This window comes from Hydra vulgaris, chromosome 06 (genome assembly GCF_038396675.1).
Source record: "Hydra vulgaris chromosome 06, alternate assembly HydraT2T_AEP".
NCBI classification, from domain to species: Eukaryota; Metazoa; Cnidaria; class Hydrozoa; order Anthoathecata; family Hydridae; genus Hydra; species Hydra vulgaris.
Window position 1 is genome coordinate 21128990 of NC_088925.1, and position 13511 is coordinate 21142500.

Below are 13511 nucleotides of genomic sequence, written 5' to 3' on the forward strand. Positions count from 1 at the left end.
TGTGTGAACTAATGAAATAGTATAATTTTTTAAACTACATTTTTTTTCATAAGAACTTGTGCGTGGTTTTTTTTTACAGAAAATTTTTACTAAACGAGGCGCCAATAACACAATTTGTTTTAAACTTATCACAAGTATTTTGTTTCTTTAAAAAAGGATTTATATATTATGCATTGGTATTTATTAAAGTCGATGACGTACTAATCAGTATTGATGAAGTATTTTCGGACGGAGCTTTGAATGAAGAAAATAGAGTTGTTGACATATTGAAAAAACTATGGCAACAATCTGGAAAATATACAAACTCATATAACTATATTCAAAAAATGGTTACTTTCAGTTTTACGGAATTGCTTATGTTGGCTTAGTTCCAAAAGTTAAAGTATTATGTTTTTAAAAAGTTTAAAAATATTTTAAAAATAGTTTAAGTTTGCATTTAAAGTAAACTTAAAGCTTTTCCTTAAATATCTGTAAAATAATATATATATATATATTTTTTAAATATATATCTGTAAAATAACTTGTTTTCTAAGAAAAACTCTAAATGCGAAAGATAAATAATGAAATTTACTTTTTTTTATTATTCTTAATTTTTGATTTTTGATTTTTTTTAGAAAGAAGTTTAACATCTTGTTTAAAGAAAAACACCTTTTACCTGATAAGTATAAACTATTTTATTAATATCGCAATGTTATATATAAGTTTTGCATAAATGTTATATAGTTATGTATAATAAACAATACATTTTATTGACATAAATGATTTATTGACATAAATGAATTATTTTAAAGTGATAGTAAGAAGTTTTTTTTAAGGATAAAAATGACCTTGTTTTTCATATATTTGTCTTTAATAATGATTGATGCCAAATACAACACCAGATCAGGTAACTAGTATCCCTAGGCGCGGTGTAATTATTTAGGATTCAGTTAGTACCATTAACCTAGTGAACAATGTTTACAATCATAATTTTCTAGACTCGTTTTGAAATCATTGACTTTGAAAATTATTAAATGTAAAGTGTAAATTTATTCAATTTTAAACTATTTCCAGTTTAAAATTTGTAATTTTTGCTTACATCTGTAATAATGAGACCGCATTAATCTTTTTAATAAAAAATATCTTTTTAAACAGGCGTTGATTTCTGCAAAACAACACTTAGAAAAATGTCTTCAAATATTTAACGTACTTATATAGTTTATTATAATTTATTATTATCTTAAGTATAAGATATAACTTTTTTTAACTCTTACTTATCATATGGTTTTAATCGTTGAATGAATTTAAACTTGTGTTATAATGCTTAACAACAGCATAAACCAATTCGTTGACCGCATAAACTTTAATACGGTTTTATCGCAATTTAATTTTCATAAAAACAATGCATGTTTTCATTAAAGCAAGATTTACGTTATCTTTAGTGCAGGATATTTTTACAATATCTAAGGCTAATTCAACTTTAGGTTTGTCCTAATGCAGCAATTTGGCATAAAACTAAATTAATTGATGTTAAAAAAATAATAGTACGATGCTGTTAGTATGTTATTTACTCTTATTATTATATTTATGTTAAAAATGTTTGAGTTAATAAATCTTTTATATTTTAAAAGGCACTAAAAAATTTTTAAAACAGTCTAGCATTCAAATATTTTTTTAGAAATCTCGAGTTTCAATTCAAAACTATTTTTGCTCATTATTTCGATAATTTTCTTGACTAAAATAAAGATTTTAAACAAATTTTCATTAATTTTAAAAATACTTTTTTATAAATAATAATTTGTTATAAAATCATTAATAAAAAAAGAAAGTCGTGTATCTCTGTATTTGAATCGCTCTAGATCTCAGAGATTATTAAAATCATCTGTTGATAATATAAAAATATGAAAATATAAAATGTTACTAAAGAATGTTGATGATAGATATTGATAACAGGAAAACTAAAATATTATTATAAGGTAGTGTTAACTCATTTTTAGGGAAGAATGAAATTCTTTTTTTTTTTTTTTCAAATTTATGCACTGATTTTGAACTGGATTCTATTTACTTATAAAGGTTCGTAAAAAAAAATAATTTATAAGTTTCATTAAAATGTATAGTTTTATCAATCAAATATATATTATTCTCTCTGATTGGTAAATAAAATACTTTTAAAACAGTTTACCGCATTAAAAGTTAGAAAAAATGCGTGATCGAGGTCAAACTATTTGATAAAGGTCGGTGGAATAAAAGAATATCCTTTAAAAGTTAAGAATTAAGCAATCACCAAGACGATCGACAAACTTAGCCGTTCAATATTAAATTTTAGTTTTAAAAAAGTTAACTCTTTGATTATTTTCATATCTATTTACAACATGAGTTTATTATTATTTTTTATTCAACACATTTTTTCAACATGATTGCTTTATATTTTTAAATAATTAATACGTCGTTTATTATTTTTTTGACGGTTTTTCTCTAATCTTGTTTACGCAACGATAAATAATCTTACTAATTTATCGAGTTATCGTTACAGATTTCATCGACTTGAGTTTAATATAAAATATACTTTGATTAGAAAAAATTTATGTATGGCTGAAAAGTACAGAATTCCAAAGGTTGGGCAAAGACAAGATTGCAAGTAAGATAATTTTTTTTGTTATTATGAAATACTCTGCTTTAAAATGTAATTCTCTGTAATGAACGTCATGTACTCTGAAAAATAACTTAAGAAAACTTAAAATACTCAGCCGGCATTTGGTTCTGATAAGACGTCTTTTGAACGCTCAAAAGATATCTTTTTAGGACCAGATGCCGGCTGGGTATGGTAGAAGACTCTCTCTCGAGCTAAGTGCATGCTTAGACTTGTTTATAAAAAATTAACTAATATGACTACTATATAACAATTTGCGCTATACATTTGTATGACTACAGTTCGCGCACCGTACGTGCGTATGACTAAAACTGTGTTATGAAATCCCTGAATAAAATGTGTCGTAAGATATCTAACCAAGTAAGACATCCAACCTCACACAAGTGGCAAAACGTCTCTATTGACATTTAGCATCACAACTTTTTATACAAACGCGTTTTATATTAAAAAAAAAGTAACATACACATTAAATAAATAATAGTTATTTATAAATGTTCATAACTATTTCTGCAAACACATAGTATAAATTGATTGTTTTAATTTTATTGCTGCTAATTACACCATAAATTGATTTCTAGTTATTTTTTCTTCGTTGTCAATAATACCATATATATTATATTATTTTTTTCTAAATACTTATAATACTAAATAATTCGTTGTCGATGATATTATAAATGCTTAATTGTTAGTTAATTTATCGCTGTTATCAATAACACTTTCTTCCTTGGTACACATTTTATAACATTTATGAAGACATTAACCCGTAAATACCATGCATTGCGTTTTTTATATCACGCTTGACTCGTATAAAATTGCAATAATCTGCAAGTATTTGCTTAAACTCTTTTTTCTTGTTTTTGAAGTTTATTGTTCTATATTGTTAGATGTCCAATTAGTCTTTTTTCTACTTTTCAATGATCATGCTTATATTTAATTATCATGCTTCATATTTAATTATCATGCTTCATTTAAACAATTGAAAAATTAAAACCATTGGGGAATGTTGGTGTGAAAAACCTCTTAAAAAGCGAATACTTGAATCCACCCAGCAGGCACAGAACGTTTGTTGAATGCCCTTAATGTGGTAGGTTTATGGTGGTAGACCACAAAATAGATACTTTTTATAAAATATTTAAAAAAAAAAGTGTTAAAAATATGCAGAAATTTTATCACTTAGAGAAAGATAATATTTTTGGAAAAAATATTTGAAAAACTTTTTAACTTTATTTAGACTTAAAAACCATGAATTATATTTATATCATATCTGATGATGACATAAACTTAATACACTTTAGAGATAGATTTTTAGTCTTTTTATAAGTAAAGATATGACTTTTTCTTAAACTAAGATAAAATTTATTCTATTTACAAGCAATTTAAGGAAGTTAAAAGTATGAGCTTGAAAAATAACTAAACAAATCCTACTTTTTTCATTTTTAATACATTTCTAAATGTAAACTCTGCTTCATACATACCCCAAAAGAAGTAAGAAAATGTAAACTCTGCTTTATACATACACCAAAAGAAGTAAGAAATTTTTTTTAATAAGATACGTTCAAGAACATTTTTTTGGTATTTTGTTTTAAAATAGGTATTTTAAATATAGTCTACTATCTACGTGGTACCACCCTACACTGAATAAAAGGGGATGGTTGAAATACACGTCCATTGGAATGTCTTTAAAGAATTAATTAATAATGTTTAATAAAAAATTGCCTTTTAAAAACAATTTTTAAATACATTTACTGAAAAAATTATAAATATATTTAGTGAACCAACAATTGAGAAAACATTTACCCAAGTTTTTGTCGGTGCATGATCAAGTTTAGCTTTCGAACTAAAACCCAATAAATTTAGCGTTGACTCATGCTTAACTGCTAACTAAAACCCAATAAATTTAGCGTTGACTCATGCTTAACTGCTAACTAAAACCCAATAAATTTAGCGTTGACTCATGCTTAACTGCTAACTAAAACCCAATAAATTTAGCGTTGACTCATGCTTAACTGCTAACTAAAACCCAATAAATTTAGCGTTGACTCATGCTTAACTGCTAACTAAAACCCAATAAATTTAGCGTTGACTCATGCTTAACTGCTAACTAAAACCCAATAAATTTAGCGTTGACTCATGCTTAACTGCTAACAAAACAATAATAACACTAAACTAACTGTAAATTAAGTGCTTTTTATTAAATAAAACCAAATAAAGGGCTAGGTGAATAAAACCGAATAAAACCGAATAAAGAGCTAGGTGAATAAAACCGATTAAAACCGAATAAAGGGCTAGGTGAATAAAACCGAATAAAACCGAATAAAAGTATAGATGAATAATTAGTAACACTGTAATAAAACCTATACATTATTTAAAAAAACCATTATTGCATGTTTTTAATCTGTTTTCAGAACATGGAATATTTTTAAAAAACCTTAAAACTACAATAGTTATACCAAGCTGTTCAAAGCATAATGTATAATAGAACATACTCATTTTAAGAAACAAATGATGACTTTTGACAGGTAAGTATTAACACACTGATGAGGAATAAAAAATTCATGGCTAAATGAAGTTAGCAAGAGTGTTTCCAATATTTAAAGATGGAGATATTTTAACGATATCGAACTATAGACCAATCTCAATATTTTTTCAAAATTCTAAAGCTAGTAATGCGTAATAAACTTTACAACTACCTTATAACAATAAAATACAATTTTATAATAGTCAGTAAGGATTTAGAAAATGTCACTCGACAGAACATGCATTATTTAAATTGTTTATGGAATTTATAAACGGGTTTAAAAGCAAAGAATATACTTTTAAACCTTTTATTGACCTTTCGAAGGCTTTTGGTACTGTAGACTATGATATTGTAAAAAATAATAACTCTAAATGGTTTTGTTCCTATATAAACAATTTTAAACAAAGTGTAAATCATAACAAAACCTGTACCTAATTGAAAAATATTGCGGAGTTCCTCAGGGATCTATTCTTGGCCCTTTATTTTTTAATATTTGTATAAACAACGTTTACTTAATGTCTATTATACTAAATTTCAATATTTTTGCTAATAATGCTCAAGTATTCTATACTCACTTTAACATTACGGCATTTGCAGGAATTTTTTTTTATTTCTACAGCAAGAGTTTTACAACAAAATTTATTATACAACTGATGTTAAGTTGCATAACTTACACTTGTTTCCATTGTAAAACAAATTTATTGCGTAACTGTTGAACAACTTTCCCACAACAATAAGAAAGAGGAAGTTTGAGCAACTGGTATATTATTTATCAAATTTAACGCTTTAGTCTTGATAGTTTTGAATAATAGTATTGCATTTAATTAAATGCAATACTATTATTCAGCGTACAAAATAAAGTGGGTCAACTCATTTTTTGACTTTAAAAAATAATTTGTATGTATTTTGAAAGTACATATTCTAAAATTTTAAGGTTTTGAAAAAGTGTCTTAAATGTTTTTAAAGTTTAATATATTTTAATTTGCTTTGTTGACGCAAACTCTTATAAATATAAATACTTTTTTTTTGCTTTATTCAGCTTTAATTTCACCTGACTGGGCGCGAAACCTATGGGTGTCTTTTTCATAGCTGTAATTTGAAGCTAAAAGAAACAGGCTTTTGCCTGAACTCCTGAACTAATTGCATTTTTAAATTATAATATGCCTAATTTCATCGAATAATTTTTTTAAAATTAGTCATAGATTAATATACTGTATTAATATTATTGAATTCACTCATTTGTACTAAGCGATTTTACTATACTTTAAAGTTCAATTTAATTTATAGTTTATAATTTTATAGTTTATCAGGTTTGATTAAATTGATACGATGAAGTGTATTAAGTTTTATTATCCAAGCGTTTATTCATTCACTAAGTAGTAATTGCTAAACACTATTACTAATTAACAAAAAGTTTTGTATATAATTTAAAGTTCAAAGTTCAATTTCAAATTTAAAAGGCTAGTGCCAAAATGTTAAGTTTAATGAATTCAAAGTTCAAATTAGAATGTTCAATATACAAATATAAGTTATAAGTACTGCGAAGTGTCGGAGTGTAGATTTTACTTTATACCTTGTATCATCTACCTAATGAGTAGTGAGTTACTAATTAGTAATTAATTTAAGTAGTAAACGAGTTACTAAAATCTTCTAACACTACACGTATAAAAAATTTATGTCTATATGCAACTGCATCCTGTATAGGGTAATTCGCCGTAAACAAAACTTACAAAAATTTTGTATTTTTATCATCCGTAACGCATTATACGAAAAAAATAAATAAAAATTATTCCGTAAAGAGTTATTAAAATTATTAATAACTCATAACGAAAAGAAACTCGCGAAACAAATCATTTTGAAAGAATACTTGCAAAACAGTTCCTTGCGGAAGGAGCGTTTCGGAATGTGCGCTTACAGAATAGACTCGAAAGCATTCGTTAAATAGTTATACAAAAAATGTTATTATTTATTATTTAAATAAAATAATGTTGTTAAATAATTCTCCAATAGTTTTTACATATCTATATCTATATGCGGTAGCTTTGTAAATGCTTAAATGCGGTAGTTGTGTAGTGGTAGAGCGCTCGCTTCATAAGCGAGCGCTCGCTTCATATGTGAGAGGTTCCGAGTTTGATGTTAAATGCGGTAGTGGTGTAATGGTAGAGCGCTCGCTTCATAAGCGAAAGGTTCCAAGTTCGATCCCCGCCACGTCCCTGGTAGTACGGCGCTCAACTTGTTTCTCCGCGCAGCGGCCTTGTTCGTCAAGGTTCCTGTTTCGGAATTATAGAGTTGAGAGAGGGTTATAACCACAATTAAGTAGCCTCCTCGTCAGTAGTGGCCTTCTGGGTTTTGGGGAGGTGAATTAACAAAAAAAAAAAAAAAATCTATATATGTTAATAAAACATCAAACAATACGAATTCTCTTAATACAAACAATAATTTATTTTGAGAAATTTTCACTGGGTTATGGATACCAGCATCATCAGCTCGTAAAATATTACAAAATTTTGTGAACGTTAAAAACAGTTTAATAAAAAAAATTTTTTATCTAAATTTATTTTACTTTTTATTAAACTGTTTTTTAACGTTCAAAAAATTTTGTTCTATTTTACGAGCTGATGATGCTGGTATCCATAACCCAGTGAAAATTTCTCAAAATAAATTGTTATTTGTATTAAGAGAATTCGTATTGTTTGATGTTTTCCTATTAATAAAACATACACTCTTAAACACGATGTCTATGTATGTATATGAATATATACATATATATATATATATATATATATATATATATATATATATATATATATATATATATATATATATATATATATATATATATATATATATATATATATATATATATATATATATATATAAAAGAAATTAAAGGGGCCTAACGCAGCTAAAGTTTAAATAGAAGAAACTGTAACTTTGAGTTAGTTTTGAGGGAAAGGAAAACGCTCCCTCCGCAACTTGTTTCTATGCCAGTGTTTATATATATTTATATTTATCAAATATCAACTTTGGTTTACTTCCAATTTTTGGTTGTTTATTGCCTTTGGCTTAGCAGAAAGTGAGGTTTACTATTTATCTTCTCATTTATAAAAACTTATTAAAATATTTGGTTCCATTACAAAGTTTAATTAAACTTTTAGTGTTGTTTGGCCGTTGTCATTTCAAACTGAATCTTGCAATTAATTTATCACTACCTTTCAGACTAACTACAGCTCTGAAACTTTCAGCGCTTGTATAGTCCTGGTGAGCTTCTATGTTAAAATTGTTTCCAGAGTCAAAGACCCGTGGAAGTGTTGGATTGTACGTGCCCGCTTTTTTGTTTTTTATTGCTCTCCAAATTAGCTAGAGCTTTAAAACTTTAAGCAGTTGTATAGTCCCAATAACGTTGGGATGTTGAAAGTTATCTGGGCCAACGACACAAGGGGCAACAAATAACCTTCCCACCCTGACTTTTTTTTTATTTTTTATAAAGAAAAACATTTTAGAAAAAAATCATTGAAAAGAATGTCTTTAAAGTTTTTTTAAATTTACTTGATGTTATTCAGGTAATAAAAGCGAAAGCGCATATAACAGAACGCTTTAAAAATAAAAAAATTGAAACTGACTAAACATAAAATTATTCTATTTGAAACCAAGTGAGAGCTATTTTTAAGCATTTTATTACATAATTAAATTTTAGCATTCATCACTTAAATTAGGTCTTTTTTTGATTTCAACGTAGGCATTGTTTCCCGATTACGCAATTGCATTCGTATGTTCAAGTTATCTTCTTTATTTAATTCTTATTCATTAAATGAAATTCTAAAAAGTATATTTTTTGAAATTCTTGATTTTTTTAATAAAAGTTTAATACTGAAACTTATCAACATCATATAAAAAATTAGTATTTTAATTACTTAGTTAAACTATACGTGTTTGATTCATAAAACGTAATTATATATATTAATAATGCCGCGTTTCGTAAGTTTTTTTCCATTAAGAACAGTTTTGCAAGTTGCGGTGCGAAAGAGTTTCGTTTCGAAAGAAATTTGGTTTTTTATCATTATTTTTAAAAATAAAACCTTAAAATGTTTATATGTTGCAATACTAAAAAAAAATTTTTATTATAAGCATATTGGTATAAAAAAGTTTTATTTTTTATAATTATATCCATTTGGCCAACAAAATTTTTTTATTGACTTCAAAATATCGTTTAGCGAATGAGCTCATTTCGCAAGTGCGAATTCCGTACGCGCTACATTCGTATGCAGCAAAATATTTTCAATTCGTAACTCAACTTGCGAAAGGCTACATTGCGTAAGTAGCATTTGCGAAATGAACTTCGACGTTCTTTTGAAAGAATTTTATTTTTCCAGAATTGTACGTAATCTTCCGGTTAACAACTCTAATCATGTATTGTTTCCTCTTTATGACTATAACTTTGTATTTTTTTAAAAAAACTTCATATAAAAAAAATAAAATACAAAAATGCTAAGTTAAAGCCTAAAACTCTTTAACCTTGCAAGGGTATTTTATAATAAATACGATTGATAGTTCACAAAGTGATTATGAAATACCTTTTGCATTAAAATAAGTATAATTGTAGTAATACAATTTATACTATATATTTATTTAGTCGGCATTTAGTCTGAAAAAAACATTTTTTTGAACTTGTAAAAGTTGTTCAAAACGTTCAAAAAACATTTAATGGACATTTTTTTTAGGACCAATTTCGGGTAGGAATATTGTTTGTTAAAAATTAGTAATATAGTTAGATAGATACGTAAGATTTTAAAGTTGAAAAAAACTTTAGCAGTATAAATGTAAAAGCTTCGGCTTCGGGAGAAGCTTCGACTTCGGTTCATCCCCGCTAATTAAATTTGTAAACAAAATGCGCGACTTTTAAGCCACAAGTTAGGCTTCATTATATTATTATTAAAAACCGCTTATACTTTAACGCGTATTTAAACAGAATTAAAACCGTTCATATTTAGTATTTTACAAAGCACGATCTGTATAAATTATATTATTTCATATACTTCCGATTATATACTTTATTGAGTCTGGTTTTTATAATTATTATATCCACTCAGATCTGGGTTTTATATTTATTTGATCCACATGTTTTTTTAAGGCGCTTTTTTAGTTTTTCCTAATTTATCAACCAAATATAGTCTCAACGTTTTTATTCAAAGAGTTTTAAAATATAAATTTAAAAAGATCAAATTTTCAAGCAAATATCTCAATGTAATTCTCTAACTAATGATTTAGTGCACTAAATAGAGAAATGCATCTACATGCTTCATCTCGATGGAGCATAGTATAGAAAGTTTCATGCTTGCATTGAGACAGTACAACACCTATATTTTGTAATATCTCAATGTAATTCTCTAACTAATGATTTAGTGCACTAAATAGAGAAATGCATCTACATGCTTCATCTCGATGGAGCATAGTATAGAAAGTTTCATGCTAGCATTGAGAGAGTACAACACCTATATTTTGTTACTACACGCAGTTGCCTAATAACCATGGCTGGTATAAAAACCACAAAAGTAAAATGTTATTTTTTGTAAATTTAATTAGTTGTTTTAGTTGTCTTAGATAAAATACTACTGTTAATGTGATTCTTACTTTAACTAGGTACGTGTTACTAATTTTTTTTAAAATATAAACTAAGTAGTGGCTACTCTTTGGCAAAGACTTAGCAGAAAAAAGAGCTAAACAGTGGATGCTAGAATGTTCAACTTTATGATAAATCATTTTTAATTTCTCAAAATCACAGCAATTACCTCAAACTTTGAAAAACTTTTCAAAGTTTGAGGTAAAAAAAATTGTTTTTGTTACATTCGAATCTACGCTTGGGTTGATGGTTGATATATCCTAATCAGATAATTCTGAATATTCAGAACTGCCTGATCTGGTGATCATCTTGGTCGACCATCAACCCAAGCATCTTTTCCAAGTTTTTTCGAATCATTTTGCAAGAATTTTGCATAAGTGCATCACTTAATTCCAAATGCAGTTGTATTACATTTTTAAGTTATTTTTAGTGTGGCAACACTTTAACAGGATAGTGACATTTTTCTTATTTTCTGAAATTTCTGTTTTGTCATCCCAATTGTTTTATTTTGTTTTATTGTTTTTATTTTTAGTATAGTCTTTTTTTTCCTGATTTTATTTGTTTTTTGCTTTTTTACATTAAATTTAGTATTAAAATATTTTTTGGTTTTTTAAACTTTTTTTGTCAAAACTTATATATTTTTCTGTATAAACCAACTTTTATCTTATTTAAGTGCTTTTACTTTTTTAAGTTTTAAAAATTTTTTAAAGATGTTATGTGGTAAATTAGGAAAAAGTAGAGACATTTATTTTGAGAAAAAGAGCAGTTGTTCAATTTATTTTTTTTGTTTTACAAGTAGCACATATGGAAAGAGTAATATATTAAAATGCATATATGGAAAGAATAACGACAAATAAAAAAAAGGCAACCCATTATACACTCAGAATCAATTTAAAAAAATGACCAAATATAAGAAAAAGTTTATAAAAGTAGTAAAAGAAGAAATAGATTTAGTACAAGTTCTGAAATTTCAAGCAAATTAAACTAGGTGAGACTAAATGTATCAAGATAACATTGCTAAATCTATTGTCTTTAACTGTTTACAGAAGTTTGCACAAATAAAGCACTATAAGCAAAAGGCTTGCCAACCAACTATAAATATATACCGCCTATAAAAAACAATTGTATTGAACAAAGGAAAATTGTAATTTTATTGTTAATAACTGGAAATTGCTGAGTCAATTTAGTGCATAGAAATGAAAATTTTTGAATCAAAAATTCATGTTTTGGTTTGTTATTATGCACAAGGTCAAGGTTGGTTGTATATCGTGGACAGTATGACAATATAGTGCCTGATTTGAAGAGTTGGTTAATAAATAACAAGATCTTCAATGAAGATATTCAATCAAGATATTTAATATTTAGGCAAGATTAAGGAGTGAAAAATCAATTATAAGTCATTTCCTTTTAAAAATATTTTTTGGATTTTTTTAAATTCTCCAAAATGTATAGAAATGTTAAAGTGTATAAAATGTTAGAAAGGAAAATTTCCTAGAAAAAGTTTACAATTATGGAATGAAAATTTTAAAAATTTATTAGGCACCATAATGCTCATTTAAAGGATATGGTACTGAGTTGTACTTATGTTATGCCAAATCACCATGGTGCATTGATAAAAATTAAAGAGGATTATAAAATGTTAAAAGTGTATGTTAATAGGCAAGATAGCAAAATTTAGTAGAAAAATAAAAGTATTTGTAGAAAAGAAAAAAGATAAGCAGATCCTTCAGCATTTACAATTTTTTATCAGACCTTGTCTAAAAAAGAGATAACCTCATTGAAACAACCAGCCCAAATATGACAACAGTATTTCTTAAAACGATGAAGAAAAGATAAAAAGGAAATTGTATCAGAAGTAAAAGTATGATTAGCATTATCAAGAGAGGCAAACTTACCAGATGTTAACATAGCAATGAATTACATATGTGGTTTCCATGGTCATGTGGTTTCAGTGGGAGGTTAGTTTATTATTGCTTTATCATTTAAGAACATTAGGCATTCTATTTAAAGAATGCACTAATTTAACACTAGCTGGGGGCTTCAGTACATACACCAAATGACTAAATTGGTAGAACTTGGAAGGAGTGCTGTTTCATTGACTAAGGAGGTAGGACCCGGAAGGAGTATAGGTAGAACCTAGGAGTGCTGTTTCATTGATCAGTAGGTAATGATAATTTAATCTAAATTTATTTAATTATCTGTATTTTTCTGCAACAGTGCTAAAGACAATATATATATATATATATATATATATATATATATATATATATATATATATATATATATATATATATATATATATATATATATATAATACTTATTTTTGAAAATAGAAATGTAATAGCTGGTAAAATTTATTTTGTGTACTTAGTTTTAAAACTTTTGATAGTTTTGGATTTATTCAAGTCATTGTTTTAGTGCAATTATTTTTTACTGACTAGTGAAAACTAAAAGACAAAATAAAAAATGAAAGAAAATAAAAAGAAATGTGAGGAAGAACACTTATCTAGGTTGGTATTATATATTCACTTAAAAATTAACATTTTTTGTAATACAATATATTTTATAATGCTGTATTTATCACATCACTGATATATGCATATATATCAGCCTAGGTAGAAATGAAATATACAGGCCGAAAAGTATAATAATAATATCTTTATCATTATAGGTGTAAATATAGTAATGCTGTTTTGCTTCCCCCTCCTACTAAAAAAACATGCAAGTCTCCCAATTTTTTCTAA

The 13511-nt window shown here is 26.4% G+C and overlaps 1 protein-coding gene across 8 annotated transcripts in view; it reads left to right on the forward strand.

The window, feature by feature from the left end:
* The first annotated feature begins 244 nt into the window (after nucleotides 1–244).
* The window catches only part of LOC136081717 (aryl hydrocarbon receptor-like), a 125594-nt gene continuing 112327 nt past the window's right edge, over nucleotides 245–13511 (forward strand). For 4 of the 8 annotated variants that reach the window (XM_065799544.1, XM_065799539.1, XM_065799546.1 and 1 more), the window contains exons 1-3: nucleotides 318–382; nucleotides 615–662; nucleotides 2555–2617. In XM_065799544.1, coding sequence (XP_065655616.1) covers nucleotides 2568–2617 — 50 coding nt within the window. In that variant the 5' untranslated portion in view covers nucleotides 318–382; nucleotides 615–662; nucleotides 2555–2567. Of the gene's footprint in view, nucleotides 383–614; nucleotides 663–2468; nucleotides 2618–13185; nucleotides 13278–13511 lie in introns of those variants that run through there. The other 4 variants (XM_065799542.1, XM_065799543.1, XM_065799541.1 and 1 more) reach the window with 4 other exon arrangements.